At 41.0% G+C, this 25,498-nt stretch overlaps 1 protein-coding gene across 1 annotated transcript in view; it reads left to right on the top strand.

The window, feature by feature from the left end:
• Positions 1–21,302, top strand: part of LOC125234885 — a 92,160-nt gene extending 70,858 nt beyond the window's left edge. Inside the window, exon 3 of the mRNA XM_048141306.1 lies at positions 17,550–21,302. Coding sequence (XP_047997263.1) covers positions 17,550–21,302 — 3,753 coding nt within the window. The remainder of the gene's footprint in view (positions 1–17,549) is intronic.
• The last annotated feature ends 4,196 nt before the right edge of the window (positions 21,303–25,498 follow it).

Below are 25,498 nucleotides of genomic sequence, written 5' to 3'. Positions count from 1 at the left end.
TTGGAATCCTAGGGCACTCTACAACCATGTCAAAATGACAAGCAGTAAGTGATTTTTTACAATCTGATTTATAACGTCACTATGACATAGTTCTACCATAGTCCAATTGGTTGACCGTACTTGCGAACGACCAGCCAGTCGTGTCATCACGCACTTTCCCTTGCTCTAAATATGACATGGGGTTCTTCAAGAATCAGGTATTTAGAGTACTTAAAGTTCGGCAACGCATAAGTGGCTTCTTTGATGTTACAATGTCCAATTGTCCATGGGCGGCAATGAAATGACGAGTGCGTTCGAGATTCAGAAATCGCCCCCATATCTCGCGATCTACTACAATGGTTCTTTCGAGTAGTGGTAAACTATGAATTGGAATAGCATCCTTTGGGAACAGAACTTGAGAACAATCGGATACAAGACATTGTTTCGACAAGCGTTATCGCCGGCTCCGTACAATGCGGCGCATATTAACGACGTTTTCGTAAACTAACCACCATCACATTCGTTTACGATTCGTACGCGTAAAGACAAAATGTATATCCGCATAGATAGATAGAGTCTAAGAAAAATACCTCGGAACAGACCTCCTACAGATAGGTACGGTGGTTTAAATGCTAATATTAATATTTGACATTTTAACACACATTTAGAAGCGCGGTAAGAGCGTGCGACTTTCAGTCCGGAGGTCGCGGGTTCGAACGCCGGCTCATACCAATGTTTTTCGGAGCTTATGTGAGCAATTCCCGAAAAGTTTGTACATTTTGATCACGTTTCCGATTTTGATAAAAATTGGTAGACTGATACAGTCCATGATGCTGAGCAAGATCCACTAGGTTTCCCAAAATGTCCTAGGTTGTTTGTATGAAACCTTCCTTTTTTGTTACCAGATTTATATACTTTTTCGGTAACAAAAAAGGAAAGTTTCATACAAACAACCTAGGACATTTTGGGAAACCTAGTGGATCTTGCTCAGCATCATCGACTCTATCAGCCTACCAATTTTTATCAAAATCGGAGACATGATCACAATGTACAAACTTTTCGGGAATTGCTGATATCGATACCTTTGGGTTCAATTGGCGTAAAGGACAAAATGCAGGTTTTCAGGAGAAGCAAAAAACAACTTTTTTTTTAGAAAAATGTTTATATCTTTTTTGTTTTTTGACCTATATTTGTGACGTATATAGAAAAATATGTAGATTTTTAGAATCCTTAACCTAGTGTAGCAACCGTAGTGATAATCTAAACGGTTTAGAAGTTAGATGGTTGTAAAGGACACGTCAAAATGCTATGAACGTCCTTTACACCCACGATTTTTTTGAACAATTAGAGTTGATAGGGTCGTAAATGACGGTCTTAGATGATTTTTATACAAATTCGGGGCGTAAATGTAACCGGAATGGTACAAATGGCAACTGTTTTTAGCTTAGTTTACAATTGAGAAACTTGAAAAATGTATCAAAACGTAGTTAATATGGCATAGAATAGCCACATTAGTGTTACAGTGTATATTTAACTAAATATTTAGCAAAGACAAAGAACAAGACTATTTTATATCCAGTTTTGTAATAAAGAAACAACATTTGCTTAAAAACTATCTAATATTTTGGAAAGTTATTATTTTAGTACTCGCCGCTGTCTCAATAAGTTACGCATTCAGTATTTAATTCTAGCAGGGAAACGCTTTCGTAGTTTAAGTAAATATAAAAACACTAATGGTAATCACGTAAACTTTAATCAGCAACTGTGAACAGTAGACTATATTAATACGACAGTAATTTTAAGTCTAAAGTAGAAAGAAGTTCTAAGAATAACTAAAGAGTTAAGTACCTATTTATAAACGCAAGTTAGGACGCGTATACAAACTGTGACCAACTAATAAATAATAGTAACTGTAGTCAAGACTACCTACTATATTGATTCATATTTTTGATAATTTTAAAACAGAAGATTGTTATTTAGTCTAAAACCTGTTAAATAAGAATAATCTTAATTATGAGTTCAATCCTAGAAATATTATAGTCAATGCTTTAAGTACCTGGGTACATAGCCAAGTCACCAAACGCTAAAGCTCATTCGCTAGCGAAACGCACCTGTTATTGTCGCACTAAATGTTAGTATAGTCTACTGTTAAAGTTTACTGCCGGCGTAGCTGAATGGCAATCGTCGACGCCAGACGCCGACAAAAATGCAGTCTGGTGCAATACGCAAGAGCGATAAAGATATATATAGCTACGAAATAGATATTATCGTGAGCGTTTGTGCATTTGGGTACGTACCCTGATTACCATAGTGTTTTTTTTTATTACCTACATCTCGCCGCAGTATAATAATACTACGAAAGCGTTTCCCTGCTAGAATTAAAGGCTGAATGCGTAACCTACTGACTATTCAGACAGCGGCGAATACTAAAAAAATAACTTTGAATTTGTTGCCAAAGTATTACTTAGATAGTTTTTAAGCAAATATTGTTTCTTTATTACAAAACTGGATATAAAATAGTCTTGTTCTTTTTTGTTGCTAAGATAGCTTAGATAAATAATACACTGCATTAAACTAATGTAGCTATTCTATCCCATATTAAGTACGTTTTGATACATTTTTCCAGTTTTTAATTGTAAACTTAGCACATTTTGTAGTAGGTACCATTTCGGTTACAATTACGCCCCGACTTTGTATAAAAATCATCTAAGACTGTCATTTACGACCCTATCAAATCATGGGTGTAAAGGACGTTATAGCATTTTGACGTGTCCTTTACAACCATCTATCTTCTAAATCGTTTAGTTTATCACTACGGTTGCTACACTAGGTTAAAGATACTCGTAATCTGCATATTTTTCTTATACACGTCACAAATATAGGTCAAAAAAACAAAAAAAAGTGGGTTTATCTTTCTCTTGGAAACCTGCATTATATGTCCTTTACGACAATTGAACCCAAAGATATCGATTACAGTTGCGGATAAAATATTTTTAGTGCTGGTCGTAAAGGACGAAGAAAAAAAAACTTGTCCTTTACGCCCAACTTTACCACACTACTATAGAAAGTGATCCTTAAAAAGTAAGGGCTTAAAGGGCAACAATATATTATATCAAGGTGACTTACGACTATATTTTTATTTGTAGATTTCCTTTACGACACAAATAATAATTTATAATTAATGACTTGATATTTACGCCCCTTCAGAAAAGCTATTTTTGCAAGTCCATAGTAGAAAATCTTGGTCGTAAAGGCAACTTTTTAAGAGATATCGAAATTTTAACTACACAGATCGATAGCGCTTGAAATTCTGAACAAAACTGTATATATAACTCATTTTCGCCAAAATGTCCTTTACGCCAATTGAACCCAGAGGTATCGAATGCGAAATGTCATTTGATATTTGCCAGTCGCTTTTCGGTGAAGCAAAACATCGTGAGGAAACCGGAGTAATTCCAATAAGGCCTAGTTACCCTCGAGTTGGAAGGTCAGATGGCAGTCGCTTCCGTAAAACTAGTGCCTACGCCAAATCTTGGAATTAGTTGTCAGAGCGGACCCCAGGCTCCCATGAGCCGTGGCAAATGCTGGGATAACGCGAGGAGGAGGATGATGATGATAATGATTATTTTAACACACATTTCACCACCCCCTTTCTCCCGTGGGTGTCGTAGAAGTCGACTGTGGGATATGGTTAAATTGTGGCGTAGGTGAGGGACTGGGAACCTGTCACTGCAATGTCACAATTTCGAATTCTTTCAACCTCTTTTTGCCAAGAGTGGCACTGAAACTTGAGTAGTTCATGTGCTCTGTCTACCCCTTTATGGGGTAGGTACAGGCGTGACTATACATATGTATATATGTATGTTTAACACATATTAAAGAGGATCAAGTATTACAGAGAGTTACTGTCGAAGTAAAATGTGTAATCACAATGCATAGACTGCCATCTCTTGACACAGGCTTAGAACTTTTGAACCTCAGGTTTGACAATTTGGCCCATATTCTTAGCTTGATATGTGTCAAAATGTCAAATATTAATATTAGCGCCATCTAGCTGAGCATACCCCAAAGGTGTAATGCCATCTAGGCCACTGTACCTTTTTCTGTATGGTACTGAGGTACGTTTTTTTCTTAGACTTTATCTGTCTATACGGAGTTAATGTGTTTTACACATATCAAGCTTAGAATATGGGTCGAATTGTTAAAACTGAGGTTCCAAAGTTCTAAGCCTGTGTCGAGAGATGGCAGTCTATGCACTGAGAGATCCTCTTTGGTACGAGCAATTACGATTTAATACTGGAAAGACAAAGCCCATACAAAAAAGCGTACCCCTGAAAGGTATGAGACTTTTGTTTAAAACTAAATGGCACTCTTCGCAGCCTGGAAGTGGCCAAAATCATATTTTCCCCAAATATTTTTGAGTGTCTTTATTTTAAAATCATGATATCACGTCAATACACATTTTGAGAGAAATAGATTTACAGACTTGATCAGTGTAGTTATGTGTATTTAATAGGTGGCGCTAAAAAATAGAGGTACGATTCTTAGTATCAAAGACATATATAACTCCGTATAGACAGATAAAGTTTAAGAAAAAACTTACCTCAGTACCATACAGAAAAAGGTACGGTGGCCTAGATGGCATTACACCTTTGGGATACGCTCAGCTAGATGGCGCTAATATTAATATTTGACATTTTAACACATATCAAACTAAGAATTTGGGCCAAATTGTCAAAACTGAGGTTCAAAAGTTTTAAGCCTGTGTCAAGAGATGGCAGTCTATGCACTGTGATTACACATTTTACTTCAACAATAACTCTTTATAATACTCGATCCTCTTTGCATATGAATGATGTAAATCCTATATAAATAATCTTTGGTACGAGTATCGCTAGCTCTCGCTATCGCTCTACTGTAGAGCCGCGACGGAGCGTTTTGCCACGTAACGTCAGCGATTGTCACATTGGCTATGCTGTTACTTGTACAGTCAGCAAGGAAATAAAGATAAGGATCTGTTCAACTCTAGCTGACGCTTTTTGACAATTCAATACAACTTGCAACGTCAATGATATGAACTTAATAATAAAACTATCGTGAACTGACATATTAAACATGTAAAATCGGGTAACTCACGTAAAATTGTCGAAGGTCGCTCGACATGTTTCGCTCCGTAACGAGGAGCATTTTCATTGAGCACGCGCGCGATGGTATCCCGACGCAGACTGCGGGCCGCAGCTCGCTGCGACCGTTGGCTCGGCGCGGGGGTCGGCGTCGGCAGGGGCGGTGCGAAACTACCCTCACTTTCGGCATAATTGTCATTTGTTGGGTTGCACACTACACTCACTACGTCATTCGCTAAGCTCCAAAAAAAGCTTTGAAAATGCTCCTCGTTACGGAGCGAAACATGTCGAGCGACCTTCGACAATTTTACGTGAGTTACCCGATTTTATTACATGTTTAATATGATATGAACTTATACTTTCTCTATTAGCTTTACATAAACGGAAATATCGTACGGTCACAGTATAATACAGCACTATCGTACAGTATGGCTACACTCGCTCCCCGCTGAAAATGCCGCCCACCCCCTCTCGTTTACCTCACAGTTACCGCCGGTCAAAAAAGCGAGCCGTCGACCTGTCATATCTCACAATACAAGCGTGGTTTGCTTTCACCTACACGAGTTTAGAATGTGTGCTAGGAACGCGCCTCTTTCATATATTTGATCGCCAGTTGTAACAGTCAAAAGGTGACCTACCTACCCTAGCCTAAACTCTACCATAAGCACCCCATATATCTAACAACCCAAGAACCCATTAAGCTTAAGAACTACCCCTAAATTTAATCCCAATTTATTTTGTTTGTTATGTTCTGCATTTAAAACGATTGGCCATAAGAAAAATAATAAAATGTGATCGTTTAGTAGAGGAAGGACGCCTAAGTTGTACGAAGTAACCACAAATCCTTTTCTCAAGTGTAGGAAGTTTCAACACACTAGATATTCCCCTAACATTTAGAAATTCTACCTCCTAGGTAATAATAGTTTCCGCTATTCTGATATTCCCTATAGATGAGTACCGATACATAATTTATTTTATAGAGCAATTACAACCAACATATTCTTTCAATTCTCATAGTCAAATATACACTTTGTGAAGTAGAAAGAAATAAAATACAATAATTAAGGTGAAAAATTCAATTTATTAGTAAAATTTTTAGGAATTTTATTTTTAAAGGTGTTTCATCCCCAACGCGTCTTAGTATGAATTACAATACATAGTCAGTAATACATACTAAGCTCTGACCATCAACGTAAAGCTATTTGCCAATTCAATTCTTTCTTCGAATCGAATACGAAATTGGAATTCTATTTCTATTATTTCTATTTTATATTGTCAGTGAGAATCAGCGAAAATGAAAATACAACTTCACTGTTAATACTATTCAAAGATAATTAAAGGAAAAACTCTCAGCAATTCAAGAATTCCAAGAACCCCTTGTTTTATTTTGTATTTAGGGCTTTATTTAGGCAAATACCCCCTGGTTTGCGCATGAGGTAAGGTCGCCTATTCTGTCATCTAAAATGCCAGGCCTTGGATCCTTTCTTAGAATCATCTTTTCTGGAATGTGAACCTATCAACCGGTTCTCTTAAAAATTTTGAACTTTATAAACCATAGAACCCCAGACTCTCCTCCAACATATCGACAAATGAAGACTACAATTACTATATTTGAACAAGACAATTCCATTTAATGGCCATCATTGTATGTGGTAAGCTTGTACGCATTGCTATACAAAACTTGCCTCAACTGTCACGTTACGCTTAGCTGATATACTCAAGCCTGGACCTCCTGCCCAAACAAGCATCATAACTTCAATGCCAAGTAGCAAGAGAAAAGACCTGAGTCTCTTTAATTTATCAAAAACAAATCCGAAATAAAAATATTTAATTCAAACTGGCATTCCCGACAGAACCTAGTCCCTAAGCTCCTCAAAACCCAGCTATCCCATATACTTCAGCAATTAAACCTCCAAAGATATAGTCCCCATTAGCAGCTCATTCTACAGATATAATAAATAATAAAAATATAATATCATGTATAAAGAAATAAAAATAATCTTTTATTTCTGAAGAATAAATAAAATATAATTGGCTTCAGCATTTTCTGAAGTTGATTAAGAACCTTAGTTCATTTAAAAGCAAAAGCTTGTACAGAATAACCATATAATTAACACATAAAATATCATTTAGTTTGCTTCAGAACTCCTTGGACTTAAAGTAAGACCCTTGGATCTCAAACACAAAAGCATGCAGTTAAGCATTGTTTTTCTGAAGTTGTTTAGAACCTTAGTTCACTTAAAAGCAAAAGCTTGTATAAATAACCATATAATTAACATTGTAATAAGTTCTCATATAAAATAATTTAGTTTGCTTCAGCATTCTTTGGAATTAATGTAAGACCCTCGGATCTCATACACAGAAAATATGCAGATAAGCATTGTAATAAAATTATAATATAATATGCTCCAGAATTTCAGAGAATTATTTAAAATCTATAGATTATTCAAAGTGTATAATAAAAACCCTTAATAAATCAGTTATGTTTCAAAGTACCACAAAATAGTCATATAACAAAGCACAATAGAACATCATAATGAAATCACAAAGAAAAACAGTGATAAATATTAAAGAACTCACATGACTCCTTCTTATCTTTGGAGAGATCTCCCCGTGGCTGCTTCGACCCGCGACTCGTTCCTGAATGATCCCTGCGCCCCGTGTACTGGCTTATATAGCCCGCTCGGGTGCCGGCCCCGCCCGAACCTGCCACGCTAGCGTCCCCCCGGAGCCCCGACGACCCTGCTCGCTTGTATTACCATATATGGGCATCCGAAGCGCACCCTCCAGCGCCGACGCGCTCATCTCGATCGTGATTGGCTGCGCACCATCGCCTGACGCCAAGTCGAGTTCCGACCTGTTTCCTAGAACTTTTGCTACCGATGTTTTGAATGATGTTTCTATTTGGAATGAAAATAATGATTAATATTGAACCCTATTCTTATTATATATGCATGCATAGATTTGTACGAAACGAGATGATCGGATCGTCACACAGTGTCTGAGATGTGGTACGGCGGTCATAGCAAAACCAAAATAAATCCTTGTACTATATACATACATACCAGGTGCCGTTGCCGAATTGCATTTCTGCGACGCGAAACGAAAACGAAACGCCCCGAAAGCACGAGCGAAAGAGATAGATATAGATATCTACGACCGACGACCGTTTCGTGAGCGTTTGTGCCATTCGGCTACGCACCCTGGGTGCGTAGCCGAATGGCACTAACGCTCACGAAACGCTCACGAAACGAAACGCTAGTAGATATCTATCTCTATCGCTCGTGCGTATTGGCGCGACAGAGCCGGACGAACTGGCGCGGCGTTTCGTTTTCGTTTGACGTCGGAGAAATGCCATTCGGCTACGCACGCAGATCTCGTAAACCAACGCCAAAACGAAAAGGGGATTGAGGACATCACATTAGATATCATATTTACTTAGACAGCCTACTATCTAAAACATTTTAGGTTTAGTTCTATTCAGGAACTGGCGGACCCGTTCAGAGCCTGAACTTATCGAGCTAACATATCGATACCTCTGGGTTCAATTGGCGTAAAGGACATTTTGGCGAAAATGAGTTATATATACAGTTTTGTTCAGAATTTCAAGCGCTATCGATCTGTGTAGTTAAAATTTCGATATCTCTTAAAAAGTTGCCTTTACGACCAAGATTTTCTACTATGGACTTGCAAAAATAGTTTTTCTGAAGGGGCGTAAATATCAAGTCATTAATTATAAATTATTATTTGTGTCGTAAAGGAAATCTACAAATAAAAATATAGTCGTAAGTCACCTTGATATATATTGTTGCCCTTTAAGCCCTTACTTTTTAAGGATCACTTTCTATAGTAGTGTGGTAAAGTTGGGCGTAAAGGACAAGTTTTTTTGTTCTTCGTCCTTTACGACCAGCAATAAAAATATTTGATCCGCAACTGTAATCGATATCATTGGGTTCAATTGTCTTAAAGGATATATAATGCTGGTTTCCAAGAGAAAGATAAACCCACTTTTTTGTTTTTTTGACCTATATTTGTGACGTGTATAAGAAAAATATGCAGATTACGAGTATCTTTAACCTAGTGTAACAACCGTAGTGATAAACTAAACGATTTAGAAGATAGATGGTTGTAAAGGACACGTCAAAAGCTATTAACTTCCTTTACACCCATGATTTGATAGGGTCGTAAATGACGGTCTTAGATGATTTTTATACAAAACCGGGGCGTAATTGTAACCTAAATGGTACAAATGTTGTGATAAGTTTACAATTAAAAACTGGAAAAATGTGTCAAAACGTACTTAATATGGCATAGAATAGACATTAGTTTAATGCAGTGTATTATTTATCTAAGCTATCTTAGAAACAAAAAAGAACAAGACTGGCATAGAATAGACATTAGTTTAATGCAGTGTATTATTTATCTAAGCTATCTTAGAAACAAAAAAGAACAAGACTATTTTATATCCAGTTTTGTAATAAAGAATCAATATTTGCTTAAAAACGATCTACTAATACTTTGGCAACAAGCTCAAAGTTAATTTTTTAGTATTCGCCGCTGTTGAATAGTCAGTAGGTTACGCATTCAGCCTTTAATTCTAGCAGGGAAACGCTTTCGTAGTATTATTATACTGCGACGAGATGTAGGTAATTAAAAAAAAAACACTATGGTAATCAGGGTACGTACCCACAACGGCCACAACGTATGCACAAACGCTCACGATAATATCTATTTCGTAGCTATATATCTTTATCGCTCTTGCGTATTGCACCAGACTGCATTTTTGTCGGCGTCTGGCGTCGACGATTGCCATTCAGCTACGCCGCCAGTAAACTTTAACAGTAGACTATACTAACATTTAGTGCGACAATAACAGGTGCGTTTCTCTAGCGAATGAGCGTTAGCGTTTGGTGACTTATGTACCCACAGGTACTTAAAGCATTGACTATAGTATTTCTAGGATTGAACTCATAATTAAGATTATTCTTATTTAACAGGTTAAAGACTAAATAACAATCTTCTGTTTTAAAATTATCAAAAATATGAATCAACATAGTAGGTAGTCTTGACTACAGTTACTATTATTTATTAGTTGTTCACAGTTTGTATACGCGTCCTAACTTGCGTTTATAAATTGGTAATTAACTCTTAGTTATTCTTAGAACTTTCTACTTTAGACTTAAAATTAATGTCGTATTAATATAGTCTACTGTTCACAGTTGCTGATTAAAGTTTACGTGATTACCATTAGTGTTTTTATATTTACTTAAACTACGAAAGCGTTTCCCTGCTAGAATTAAATACTGAATGCGTAACTTATTGAGAGTTGAGACAGCGGCGAGTACTAAAATAATACTTTCCAAAATACTAAGTAGATAGTTGCAAGCAAATGTTGTTTCTTTATTGCAAAACTGGGTATAAAATAGTCTTGTTCTTTGTCTTCATGTTAAATATTTAGATAAATATACACTGTAACACTATTGTGGCTATTCTATGGCATATTAACTACGTTTTGATACATTTTTCAAGTTTTTCAATTGTAAACTAAGCTAAAAACAGTTGCCATTTGTACCATTCCGGTTACATTTACGCCCCGAATTTGTATAAAAATCATCTAAGACCACAAGATTTACGACCCTATCAACTCTAACTGTTCAAAAAAATCGTGGGTGTAAAGGACGTTCATAGCATTTTGACATGTCCTTTACAACCATCTAACTTCTAAACCGTTTAGTTTATCACTACAGGTGCTACACTAGGTGAAGGATACTAAAAATCTACATATTTTTCTATATACGTCACACAAAACAAAAAAGATATAAACATTTTTCTAAAAAAAAAGTTGTTTTTTGCTTCTCCTGAAAACCTGCATTTTGTCCTTTACGCCAATTGAACCCAAAGGTATCGAATTATTATAACAAGCAACATTTATATAACAAATTAACGTTATTTAAAAGTGTGACAAAATTACCACCCGCCTTTTCAGCGTACCCCTTTAAAAAACTTACCGGAAACTAAAATAAATTAACAAACAGACATATACAATTGCGAAGTTATATGTAAATGAACACGGTTGCACCGCGGAGACAGATTTATAGGTCCCGTTCACCGCCCATGTGGAATTCCAACGCAATCTAAAATAAAACTACAGAACCTCGTATCTATACACAGATTACACAACCACATACGCCGTTTTCAAATTTACTTTACTAGAAACTAGTAAGTTACGAAGGGTCGTATCTACGCCTACTTTTGGAGCGATATAGGACGTTTTGGAGGTTATCGTTGTCAGCATTGGAAGCGGAATATATGGGCCGTGTAGAGGTACGACAGAATGGTGGGTCCTGGAGAATTGAAATGGCTTGTTAACGGGGATAGGTGTGGATGAATTGGAATGGGTGATATGATTTCCGAACGGTAGAACTTAGTGTATGGGGTGTTTAATTGTAATGGCGCAGGGGCAAATGATAAGATTAAAAGGTGATTTCTTCTTAGAAAGTCCTTTATTCAACAACACAAACATAGGTAACCGGACTCCAGATCTTGGGATTAGTTGTCAAAGCGGACCCTACAAAGATAATGTGACATCTGGTTATTATTTACTGCCCTGATGCCTGCATCTAGCAAATGTTTCTTTTTGACCCAGTGGTTGACTAGTAGGTAATGTTTTAAGGAATTAAGTCCACCATTTGTACCTTTTTATCTGCGATAGAGAGTAATTAAACAAAACAATACAAATGGATGCTATTATCATTCAAAATGATATCTTAAAACTCAATCAAAGAACCATCTCAAAATGACAACTTTGTCGCTTTAAAGATAAAACTAGTTTTTTAAAGGTGCGCGGGGCCCGAGGGCCCCGCGGTGTTCTTTGTTTATTTTGCTTTTGTGCTTTGCTTATGCTTTTTGTTTTTTTGCTTTGCTTTATTGTTTTTTGCTTTGCTTTATGTTTTTTTGCTTTGCTTGTTTGATTTATTGCTTTGCTTGTTTGCTTTTTTGCTTTAGCCTTTGCGTGCTTGGGAGCACTCTCTGCCCGCAGCTCGGCCTGCGGCCTCGCGTGCTTGGGAGCCTGTCAGACACGCTCCGGGCCTTCGGCCCTCCGCGTAGTTACTGTGGGCGTTGTAGGGAAGTTGGAGCTTAAACACGACCCAATAGTAAAAGTGTCTTGAGAAGCTCACGACGGGCCTGCGGCCTGCGGCCTCCGGCCCGTCGTTTCGCTTCTCTAAGACACTTTTACTATTGGGTCGTGTTTAAGCTCCAACTTCCCGGTCCGCCGGCGCGCCGATCAGGGACGCTCCGGGCCTTCGGCCCTACGCGGAGCTCGGCCTTCGGCCTTCGCTGGGTTTCGTTTCGAAGCTCCGCGTCGGGCCTTCGGCCCGCCGCGTCGCTTTTTAGACACTTTGATTATCGTTCTGCTTGGGAGCACAGTCTGTACGCAGCTCGGCCTGCGGCCTTCGCGTGCTTGGGAACACTCTGCCCGCAGCTCGGCCTGCGGCCTTCGCGTGCTTGGAAGCCTCTCAGGCACGCTCCGGCCTTCGGCCCTCCGCGTAGTTACTGTGAGAGTTGTAGGTAAGTTGGAGCTTAAACACGACCCAATATTAAAAGTGTCTTGAGAAGCTCACGACGGGCCTACGGCCTGCGGCCTCCGGCCCGTCGTTTCGCTTCTCTAAGACACTTTTACTATTGGGTCGTGTTTAAGCTCCAACTTCCCGGTCCGCCGGCGAGCCGATCAGGGACGCTCCGGGCCTTCGGCCCTACGCGGAGCTCGGCCTTCGGCCTTCGCTAGGTTTCGAAGCTCCGCGTCGGGCCTTTGGCCCGCCGCTTCGCTTATTTAGATACTTTTTGTTATTGTTTTCTTGGGAGCACAGTCTGCACGCAGCTCGGCCTGCGGCCTTCGCGTGCTTGGGAGCACTCTGCCCGCAGCTCGGCCTGCGGCCTTCGCGTACTTGGGAGCCTGTCAGACACGCTCCGGCCTTCGGCCCTCCGCGTAGTTACTGTGGGGATTGTAGGATTTGTAGGGAAGTTGGACCTCCGGCCTGCGGCCTCCGGCCCGCCGCGTCGCTTTTTAGACACTTTTACTTATATTTTCTTGCTTGGGAGCACTGTCTGTACGCAGCTCGGAACTTGGACCGGAGCAATGACCGTCGGACTGTAGAACGCTCCCTCAGGCTGGTAGGGAAATTTGACTTTGTCCCCTCTCGCCGCCGTTTTTGACTTTTCCAAAATTTTTTTTTCTCATTTCTATTTTTGGCCCCCGCTCTTACCACGTGCCAAATTTGAACGCGCTCGGACCGAAAATAAAAAAAAAAATTTCAAAGTCGGCCATTTTGAAATTTTGTAAATGCCATTCGATGGACCTCAAATAACTGTACAACATTAGTTTAAGCACTATTAACCTTTTTCCTACCGTTACGGAGCTATGGGGATTTAAAAAAAAACCTCCATACAAACTGGTAGGGAAATTTGACTTTGTCCCCTCTCGCCACCGTTTTTGACTTTTCCAAATTTTTTTTTCTCATTTCTATTTTTGGCCCCCGTTCTTACCACGTGCCAAATTTGAACGCGCTCGGACCGAAAATAAAAAAAAATTTTCAAAGTCGGCCATTTTGAAATTTTGTAAATGCCATTCGATGGACCTCAGATAACTGTACAACATTAGTTCAAGCACTATTAACCTTTTCCCTACCGTTACGGAGCTATGGGGATTTAAAAAAAGGACCTCCATACAAATTTCAATTGGCCTTCAAAGGGCGCCATTTTGAATTTTTCAAAATTTTCTTTTTGTATACTAATCTTGGGGTGGCTGTCTACCCGTGTGCAAAATTTCAGCGCGCTCGGACCATTTTGAAATTTTTCAAAAAAAAAAGTCGGCCATTTTGATTTTTTTTTAATGCCATTCGATGGACCTCGGGTGACTGTATAACATTTGTTTGAGCACTTTTCACTTCTTGGTACCGTTACGGAGCAATGGTAATTAAAAGAAAAACCTCCATTCAAATTTCAATTGGCCCTCAAAGGCCGCCATTTTGAATTTTTCAAAATTTTCTTTTTGAATACTAATCTTAGCGCGACCGTCCACCCGTGTGCCAAATCTCAGCGCGCTAGGACCATTTTGAAAATTTTCAAAAAAAAAAGTCGGCCATTTTGATTTTTTTTTAATGCAACTCGGATACCTGTATGACATTTGGTCGAGCACCCCCCGGCTATCTCTTACGGTTTAAAAGTTGCCATACAAAATAAAAGTGGCCAGGTTTCTCACATTTGTAGCATTTTTCAATTTTTTTTTATTTCATTCGAATCAAGGCCGCTTGGAGATTCTACGACCAAAATTTGAGCTCTCTATGATAAATTTGAAAAATTGACAAAAAAAAAAGTCGGCCATTTTGAAAAAAAAAATGGCGGCGTCAAAAACTGCCCAGGGTCTTCTATGACATTTGGTCGAACACTCCCCGGCTAACTCCAGCCGTTTGGCCAGGCCGTCCAACATTTTTTTACCCGGAACCGGTAGACCGACGGTCTGATCTATCCGGGGTCGCAGGACCAAACTCTATACGACCACACCAAACACTGCCACCCGCAAAAACCCCCTCTGCCTATTTTTTGAAAAATGTCAGTCGGGTTGTAGCTTTATATTATATAGATGCAACTTATTTATCAATGAGTTATAACTTATAAAGAAAAACATTACGAGATAATGTGGCAAAGCTGTTAAAAAACAAAACGGTTAAATAATGCATCGTTCTCTTTTATATTTCCATTACAATTCCACAGTTGAATATCTAGTAAGTAAACTTTTATCCCCCCCATTGTACCCACTGCAAGTATCTTCTCGGTTCTTTAGAAACATGCTGCAATTAGCTACGTCAGAATACAAAAGTAAAATGTCGTATAAATATATGAGACTGGGTGTACATAATACCTTCCTTTTCGAGAGATCGTAAGTACTGAACAAAAGCGAAAACTCGTAAGAGGGATACCTGGATACAGGGTGGAAGGAACGAAGTAGATGGTTATGAAAAATTATTTTAGTGTATTTACATTTGTTGTGAAATTATCTCAATGTTATTTTTGATACGCTTTTATTTAACATCATAAAAATTCAGGATTGGAGAAATTAATGGCGCTTGTTGTCATTTAAAATGGCAACTTAGTGTAGATAGATGTTCAGTTTTGCCCATCATTTTTCGGATATTTTTTCATGTTAACTGTGGCAACACTTTGTCACAGTTGAAATTCGAATATTAAAAAAAAACGGTTGCTCTGTCATGCAATTGACAGAGCCAGTACGCAACAGATTCGCGAACAGTCACCATCACCTTAGCCAGTCTCGCTATTTCTCGCAGTAAATTATTTGAAAGCACCATCACCCGTAATTTAACTTAATTTCAATCAGTGTTGTGTATCGGAGAGCGCCAGGATCATCCGTGGAGAGAACGTCGAAGGTCTAAGTTGAAAGGTCGAAGGTAACGGTTTTACGCTTCCTCTAGCTTGCGACAAGGAGCTGAAATCACCGCCAGCGGGCCTACAACGCGACCGACGACTTAGTCCTCACATTCCCGGACTGTAAGGTAAACTTCGCTTACACTCATTTCACACTATTCGTCTAACATCACATTTATCATTTTCACTCCATACCAACTTCCTTGCTGACTCGGCTCTAAATTCCACTCTATCGTTTTCCCCTTTTCGCCCCCATACAGTCCATTAATTGTCGAACATTTTGGCCTTCGACCCGCATACTTTGATAAAGCGCCTATGGTTTGTCGTTTTCGTTTAAATATTCGCTTTCTCAAATTTGTATTGTCATTTTTCGCACTTTAAAATTTAGGGTAGACTTGTTAAAATTTTGTGGGTAAGCAAGAAAGTTGGTCGGGTAATGGTGCTTTAACAAAAATCATTCACTCACTTTTCATTTTATTGGCAACAATTTTGTCAAGTCTCACCTGTCAGCTGACACCTGTCACTTCTGTCAGTGTCAATCAACCGACTTTGTGTTGTGATTTATTCTGTGAAGATTAGTTTTGTTGTAATTTTATATTAATATCGCCGTTTTTAGTGTAATTTAACGCCGTAATAATGACGAATGGCGATAAGTCTGTCGGAACCGAGGTTGACACGGTGATGATTGCGCGTGACTATCAGGTAATGAGAATTGAATATTTGCAAATGTTGTCGGACTCCGAACTTGCGCTATGTGACGAAAGTGAGCTGTGTTCTATAGCGAAGAACTTCCATGAAGCGCAAATAAAGTTATTAAGTAGTGCTCCTCGGTCCGAACACAGGGAGATCTGCTCACATACCGCGATGTTCGATTCGAAAGTAAGGGCAGTACGGTCGAGGTTGCAGAATAGGAAGCCTTGTGCTGGGACTTCGTCAGTCTCGGGCGTGCCGCAGCCGGTCTTGCCTAAGTTACCAAAACTGCAAATTAAAGCATTTGATGGGAAAATTGAAAATTGGGTAACATTTATGCAGTTGTTTAATTCTTTGGTGGACAAGCGGACTGACATTGCTTCGGTCGAAAAATTACATTATCTTTTGTCCAGTGTGCAAAACGAAGCTTATGACCTTATAAAGAATTATCCTGTCACTGATGACAACTATAAGGTAGCATATGAAGCGCTGTACAAGCAATATAACAAAACTAGATTAATTGCTACTACATACTATGAGAAGCTTGTACAGTGTGAGCCGGTAAAGGCATCTCGGGCTAGTGACCTGCAGCGGGTTTATAGGGTTTTTGCTGAAAATTTGTCGATTTTGAAAGGTTTTAACTTACCGGACAAAAATTTCCTTCTCGTACAACTACTGTGGTCGAAGCTTGATAGGAACACTAAAGAGCAATTCGAATTAGAACATAATTCTGATGACATTCCTGAGTTTAGTAAATTGCAGGATTTTATTGAAAAGCGACACCGTGCCTTAGACGCGGCAGGGGCATCGGGGTTTGTCGCTAGTGCTCCGCAGCCAAGTAGTAGCAAGCCATCTAATAAGCCAAAAGTAGCTTTGGTAGTCTCGGCTCCTAAGTGTGAGGTGTGTGGACAGGGCCACAGTCTTACATCCTGTCCAACCTTTTTGAGTTATGACCCCGCTTCTCGGTTTAAATGTGCAAAAGAGAATAAGTTGTGTATTCTGTGTCTGTCGGGGTCACATCCTATGAGGTCGTGCAAGTCGAAGCAGCGGTGTGAGCAATGTCGGTTCTCTCACCATACGCTGTTGCATTTTAATAGTGGTAAGGTGCCTGTACCCCCGGCAACGGATGTGGATAATTTGAAGCATCCATCGAGCTCAACAAATCCTCTGGTGATGGTAGCCAATAATGTTGCCGCTTCATCCCTATTTTCGACTGCGAGGGTATTGGTGGAGAATGCCAGAGGGAATTTAGTTGAGGTAAGGGCCTTGCTTGACTGTGCCAGTGGCTGTAATTTCATAAGTGAGGCATGTGCACAGAGACTTGGTCTCCGGGCAGAATATGGGAACCATGCCATCACTGGTATCGGTGAACTCGTGTCGAAGCCTGGTGGCACATTGTCATGTACCATCACACCGAGCGTTGGGAAGGCTGATACTAGCCTCTCGTTTCAGGCTTATTTGCTGCCTAAAATTTGTCCTGAGATGCCGCCTGAGCTTGTCGACCTGTCATCATGGCAACATATTAGGGGCTTAGAATTAGCTGACCCCTACTGGCACATTCCAGGACCTGTTGATCTATTGTTGAATGTCAATATTTTCGCTTCTTCGTTGCGCCCAGGTTTAATCCATGGGGCCCCGGGCCAGGCGACTGCCGTCAACACCGTTTTCGGGTGGATTCTGATGGGAGACGCAGGCGACTGTACTACGGACATTTGTCGTTCTCGGTTCCGTAACAACAGTTGTCAGCTGGTAGTGGGCAAGTTATCGCTTGACGACTCCATTAAGAGGTTCTGGGAGTTGGAAGATGTCAACTCTCCGAACACCGTCATTTTATCGAAGGAAGATCAGCTGTGCGAGGAATACTTTCTCGCTAATTTTCGTCGCACAGAAGAAGGTAGATTTGTCGTTCCTTTACCTTTTGCTGATACTTCTAATAAACCTATCTTCTCGGGCTCTCGAGCCATCGCTCTTAAGAGATTCTTGTTGTTGGAGCGGAAGTTATTAAGTAACTCCGACTTCTACCAGAACTATGTAGCCTTCATGAAGGACTACAAAAGCTGTCGCCACCTTGAGGAATGTGATCCTCCAAAGGTGGATTTGGGGGGGTTCTTTTACATACCCCACCATGGAGTGTTGAGGCCCTCGTCGACCAGCACTCCTCTTCGGGTAGTCTTCGACGCTAGTGCCAAGGACAGCCGGGGTGTCTCACTAAATGACGCGCTACTGCCAGGGCAGAAGCTGCAAAACAACATCTTCCACTTGCTCCTTCGTTTTCGGTGGCATAGTGTTGTGTTCACAGCAGATGTCAAGCAAATGTATAGGCAGATCTTAGTGTCCCCGGAAGATGCTGAATATCAGCGCATCCTGTGGCGTCCGTCTGTCAATGAGCCTATCCGGGACTATCGGCTGTTGACCGTTACTTACGGCGTGTCCTCAGCTCCCTACCAAGCTCTTCGGACAATAGCTCAACTGGCGAAAGAATCAGGAGAAGAATACCCTTCTGGCTCAGCAGTGCTAGACCGAGACATCTATGTCGACGACGTGGTGTCTGGAGCTCAGTCTGTCGAAGAAGCACGGAAGCTTCGATCGGAGCTGTCTACCATCTTAGCTTCTGGTGGCTTCCATCTACGGAAATGGACGTCTAACCACCAGGAGTTCTTCGAGGGTGTCCCCTCCTCAGACCTATATTCCGAGGACTTTCGGGAGTTCAACTCCATTGGGGACATCTCACTAAAAATTCTCGGCCTCTCGTGGTTACCCCAGACGGATGACTTCACCTTCAAAGTGTCTGTCGAGGATCGACGGTGCACTAAACGCACTATCCTCTCAGAGATCGCTCGAATCTTCGACCCTCTGGGCCTCCTCTCACCTGTGACGTTCTTCGCGAAGTACCTCATGCAGTTGCTCTGGGTCTCAGGTGTTTCATGGGATGATGATGCGCCAGAGAACCTTGCATCCGAATGGCAAGAATTCAAAGCGCAGCTTCCTTCGTTGAAATCGGTGTCTGTCCCGCGCCGTATGGTCAAGGATTTCGTCTCGCTCGAAGTCCACGGTTTCTGCGACGCCTCAGAGCGAGGGTATTGCGCGGTGGTCTATTTACGGACGTCAGGTGAGGATGGAACGCGATATGTTCATCTGGTCTGCAGCAAATCAAGAGTGGCACCTCTTCGTAAGCTGTCGATACCCCGTCTAGAGTTGCTGGCTGCGGTTCTACTTGCTGACTTGATAGCATCTGTTGCAGAGGCTCTGACGCCCCTCCACAAGATTTGTGAAATTTGTGCGTGGTCTGATTCCAGCGTTGCTTTGACGTGGATAAAGTCTTGCCCGTCCAGATGGCAAACTTTCGTGGCTAACCGCGTGAGTCACATTCAGGATATCATCCCTCCAGACTGTTGGCGGCGCGTGAGGACTGGTGACAATCCTGCAGATTGTGGATCGCGAGGACTCTTGCCAGATGACCTGGTTCACCACAATAACTGGTGGCAGGGCCCATCTTGGCTAGGTTTGGATAAGGTTGACTGGCCTAAGTCCACGGTGGCAGTGGATCTGGACGTTCTACACGAAGAGCGCAAGGTCACTGTGCTCACTGTCTCAGTGAAAGAATCATGGACAGACAACCTGATGAATAAATTCTCGTCGCTAAGGACACTGCAACATGTCCTTGCATACTGTCGCAGGTTCGCATATAACGCGAGGAATCAGAAGATGCCCAACAACTTGTTGAGCGGTCCCCTGACACCGCTAGAACTTAAACAGGCCCTCATGTTCCTCGTGTGCCATGTGCAAAAGCACCACTTTGCTTCGGAGATCGAGAAGGTGACAAGTAGTCTTTCGAACTCTCTCCCGAAGGCATTTAAAAAACTGTGCCCATTCCTAGATGACGCGGGTCTCTTGAGGGTGGGCGGACGCTTGTCGCGAGCCTCTCTCGAATTCGATGTTAAACATCCCCTTTTGCTACCTCGCGACAACCGTCTGACCTATCTCTTGATTGACGAATACCACAGGCGTTTTATGCATCCGGGCATCCAAACGCTCCATAATTTGCTGGCGCAGCATTTCTGGATCATGAGTCCTAAGCGGGCTATCTACGCCGTGGTCTCAAAGTGCATGAAATGCTTCCGGGTTCGCCCGCTGGGCGCTCCTGCGCCATTCATGGGAGACCTACCAGCTTATCGCATCACTCAACTGAAGGCCTTTTCGAGCTCAGCGGTCGACTTTGGTGGACCTTTCGATATCGCCCTTGGTCGTGGTCGCGGGAACAAGACGTACAAGGGCTACATCTGCGTCTTCGTTTGCACCGCGACAAAGGCGATACATACTGAGCTGGCTACGGAGTTGTCCTCAGACGCCTTTCTGGCTGCGCTCCGGCGTTTCGTCGCCCGTCGAGGTCGGTGCAGTCGGTTAGTCTCTGACCAAGGCAAAAACTTTGTCGGTGCGAGCAACATCCTCCAACGTCTCGTGGAGGATGCTGCCGCACGCGAAGCAATTCATTTCGAATTTAACCCGCCAGGGAGCCCACATTTCTCGGGACTCGCTGAAGCCGGGATCAAGGCGGTAAAGACACACCTCTTGCGCGTCATAGGGAACCAAAGGCTGACGTACGAGGAGTTTTCGACGGTCTTAACTCAGGTCGAGGCTTTGCTGAACTCAAGGCCACTCACTCCTCTCAGCTCCGACCCTAATGACTTTTCAGCCTTGACTCCGGGTCATTTCTTGACCACAGAACCCCTGTCGGTCGTGCCTGAGGAGGATCTGGCAGACGTCCGGGTTGGCCCTCTCCAACGCTGGAAGCTGCTGCAGAAAATGCACCAAGACTTCTGGAGCAAATGGTCTAAGGAGTACATGCATACTCTCCAACAGAGGATGAAGTGGCACGACAAAGAGTCTAACATCCAGGTCGGAGCACTCGTGCTCGTCATAAACGAGCAGACGAGCCCAATGAAATGGCCCCTGGGTCGCATCGTCGAGACACACCCCGGATCCGATGGAATCTGTCGTGTTGTTTCCGTGCGCACTGCCACAGGGTTGTACAAACGGCCTGTGGTCAAGCTGTGCCCATTACCGGTGTAGCTGCTGCTCTAAAGCGGTTCAATTGTGTCGTCTATTTTCTCGTTTAATTTTAATGTTTTCGTATCCGTATCGCTTTCGCCATTTTTTTTTATTTTATTTTTTTTTCGCACTACGTCAAAATACTAGTGTATTTTGGTGGGCGGAATGTTCAGTTTTGCCCATCATTTTTCGGATATTTTTTCATGTTAACTGTGGCAACACTTTGTCACAGTTGAAATTCGAATATTAAAAAAAAAACGGTTGCTCTGTCATGCAATTGACAGAGCCAGTACGCAACAGATTCGCGAACAGTCACCATCACCTTAGCCAGTCTCGCTATTTCTCGCAGTAAATTATTTGAAAGCACCATCACCCGTAATTTAACTTAATTTCAATCAGTGTTGTGTATCGGAGAGCGCCAGGATCATCCGTGGAGAGAACGTCGAAGGTCTAAGTTGAAAGCTCGAAGGTAACGGTTTTACGCTTCCTCTAGCTTGCGACAAGGAGCTGAAATCACCGCCAGCGGGCCTACAACGCGACCGACGACTCAGTCCTCACATTCCCGGACTGTAAGGTAAACTTCGCTTACACTCATTTCACACTATTCGTCTAACATCACATTTATCATTTTCACTCCATACCAACTTCCTTGCTGACTCGGCTCTAAATTCCACTCTATCGTTTTCCCCTTTTCGCCCCCATACAGTCCATTAATTGTCGAACAATAGATAAATTGAATTTGTGAACTTACTCTATGGGATAAGTTCGCCTTTGTACTTCGCATCTCAATGTATGTTATTTTTAATGTGTTTTTGTACAATAAAGAGTTACTACTACTACTACTACTACTTACTGAATGTAACTTATATTCATATTCATATTTATTGATATTGCACATATACATTACACGTCAGAAACATATACCATTGTATTTTATGAATGTGATGTGATGCATGGACGCTTGCAAGTCCAGGCCCCGTAGCCGAATGGCATTTCTCCGACGCCAAACGAAAGCGATACGCCGCTGGCTCTGTCGCGCCAATACGCAAGCGCGATAGAGATAGATATCTACTAGCGCTTCGTTTCGTGAGCGTTTCGTGAGCGATTGTGCCATTCGGCTAGCCACCCAGGTGCCCTAGCTGAATGGCATTTCTGCGACGCGAAACGAAAACGAAACGCCGCGAAAGGTAGTCTGGCTCTGTCGCGCCAATATGCACGAGCGATAGAGATAGATATATACATAGAAAACGTCCATGACTCAGGAACATATATCTGTGGTCATCACATAAATAATTGCTCTACCGGGTTTCGAACCCAGGAACGCGGCGCAGCAGGCAGGGTCACTACCGACTGAGCCAAACTGGTCGTCATAAATCTTATAGCTATTAAAGGTTATATTTACTTTTTTACTTCCTAAAAGTTAAATGTTTTATATTATAGCTAAACTTCATCGTTTATATAATTATGGTACACCTTGGACATCTTCATTCTAAATTCACTTGTTACTACATGCTTTTTAAAGATTTACGTAGTAACCATCTTTGCATACTTTTGTATTTTCAATACTTATTGTATTATGTAACTTTATATTAGCCTTACCTTAGCATAGCTTTGCAAGTGTTATGTATTTTTACTGTTCTAAATTTTATGAACCTCCAGGCCTTTTTTAGAGTAAGTTTGCATGCGTATATTTATATGCACCCTTTTCATATGTATAAATGACTGTATGTATTCTAAATAAATAAAATAAAATAAAATAAAATAAAATAAAATAATAAATATTTGTAAAATTCTATCTTATTACAAGCTTTTATTCAACTTGCCTTGTTAGTATGTTAGTTTGGGTCAAAAAATAGAAGCTAAATTTGACCCACTCCCCGGTTTCCGATTAAGCTGAAAATTTGCACACATATGTAAATCACGTGACAATGCAATATTATGGTATCATGGAGCTGATCTGATGATGGAGCAGAAAGATGGCTATAGGAACTCTGTTATGAAACGTCGTATCCCCATCGAGTAAGGGGTTTTTAGAAACGTCTCGGAGAGCAGATTACTGTTGAAAGAAAGGTACAGTCAGCGATAAAAGCTTGTGCCAAAAATGATTTTTTTTTGCAAAAAACTTATTTTGATAAATATCGTTGATTCCTTCCACACCCTGTATGCATTTAAGACTATTCTCTTTAATAGTAAAGTAAGGGCAATTATCAGGCTCTTTTGAACAGTAACTGCGCTGAGCTTTCCTTGCATTGTTGCACATTTAACCACTTCTAGCCTTTACCGCTCTACAATAGAGTCTATAATTGATATCTTATGTTAGTACATTGTTTTCTTACATTTTATTGCCAGTTTTATCGCTGGAGTCCTTAGCACTTGATTAACGAAGCAAGTTCTGTTTGTGAATTGAGATGAATAGAATTGCTACAGGCTACAATTGTATAATTTTATTTTAAAATTATCTCGTTTATCGGGGTACTTTTCTCTAATTACAAACTCAATAGGCTACTAGACTCGTATCGAATTTAGCACATCAAGTTATTGTTTTCTGTAGTATTTGACTTAAGAAATCAATATTTATAGCTTGCGGGCATTAAAAATGCGTGATGACTGCGTATTTTTAATTAAAGATGTGTGTATATTTTTTTTAAATTATGGACTCCGAAAACGGTGTTGGCCGATGGAGTGACGTCACATAATTCAGATCAACTATGGAAATTAGAGGTAGTAATCTGATCTCCATAGAAGCAACCTCTATTGTATTAAAATTCATAGTCGTTGACGGGTGTGACAATGTGAAATATTTTTTCTAAATAAGTATACTGACATCATGTCATAGATAATTCATAATTCATAATAATTTATTGGTAATTTAAAATTACATGTCAATAGTTACAGTGCGTATTCGCGCGTGCGTGATATTCTATAGATTAATATGGCTGATGTTGTTTTTGCCTGATGAAGTAAAAGTAAACTTTAAATTTTTTTTGCGGGTTTTTAAGTCGTAATAAAATATGGTACTATTTTTTTTTCGTTTAATTAGACAGTAATTAATAATATAAGACATACTTTGAAAAAAAGTCAAGTAGCCAATAGTATGTACATTACGATACAAAACGAGTGGCGATAAATTAAAACACGACCGAAGGGAGTGTTTTAAATCGATACGATTTAGTACAGATGACTCTCCGAAGTTTCGACCTGACAAGAAATAAACCACTTCTCGCACTCGTAATGAAAAACGTCGTACGATACATGTGCGAAAAGGTAATTCGTAACTCGTATCGTTGCGAACTTCTTGTTTTCCGCCCTTGTATCGTAAAGTACTATATCCTAATCTACAACCGTCAATGTTAAACAAAAATACCAACACCAAGTCGTCACTTTCCATCAGGCGACTAAGGTCAATCACTGGCCAGTTTATAATAATTATAAAAAAAAACTGATTTCTCTTAAGCCGTTACTACACCAGGCAGTCTCAAGAGCCTACCCGGAGATGTCAGCATAAGCACTTTACACACTTATCGGCGATGCATGAAATCTCCAATATTTGCACAGTCTGCCACTGTCAGGCGAGATGTGATTGTTTGGTCAAATATTTACTTGTATCAGAGGGGCAAATAAGGAAGAGTGACAATTTCAAATACGACACGACAGAGTGTTAAACAGCTTTGAGGCGCAAATAGGTTTAAAAAAATGATTACATATCCCAACCAAATTAAATAGTTGGACATTAAAAGACCAATCGATTAGTTCTTTATAACCTAACCGCAAAATTAAAATTTTGAAAAAACCCCCGACCGCGACATAGTAGACCGATTTTCATGAAACATGGCTAAGGTCCCCCCCACATCAAGCGTCTCGCGAGCGTCGCGTCGGGCCAACTGGGTGGCTAGCCGAATGGCACAATCGCTCACGAAACGCTCACGAAACGAAGCGCTAGTAGATATCTATCTCTATCGCGCTTGCGTATTGGCGCGACAGAGTCAGCGGCGTATCGCTTTCGTTTGGCGTCGGAGAAATGCCATTCGGCTACGGGGCCTGGTATGGAAAAAGACGCCGCGTCGACGCTTTGCCCATACAGTTGGCCCGACGCGACGCTCGCGAGACGCTAGATGTGGGGGACCTTAAGAACACTCCCGACTAACTCAGCTTTCAGACAAAAAAAAAACTAAATCTAAATCGGTTCATCCGTTCGGGAGCAGGGAGGCACATACAGA

This window comes from Leguminivora glycinivorella, chromosome 16, assembly GCF_023078275.1.
Source record: "Leguminivora glycinivorella isolate SPB_JAAS2020 chromosome 16, LegGlyc_1.1, whole genome shotgun sequence".
NCBI lineage: Eukaryota > Metazoa > Arthropoda > Insecta > Lepidoptera > Tortricidae > Leguminivora > Leguminivora glycinivorella.
This window is presented reverse-complemented; position numbering and strand designations above follow the sequence as displayed.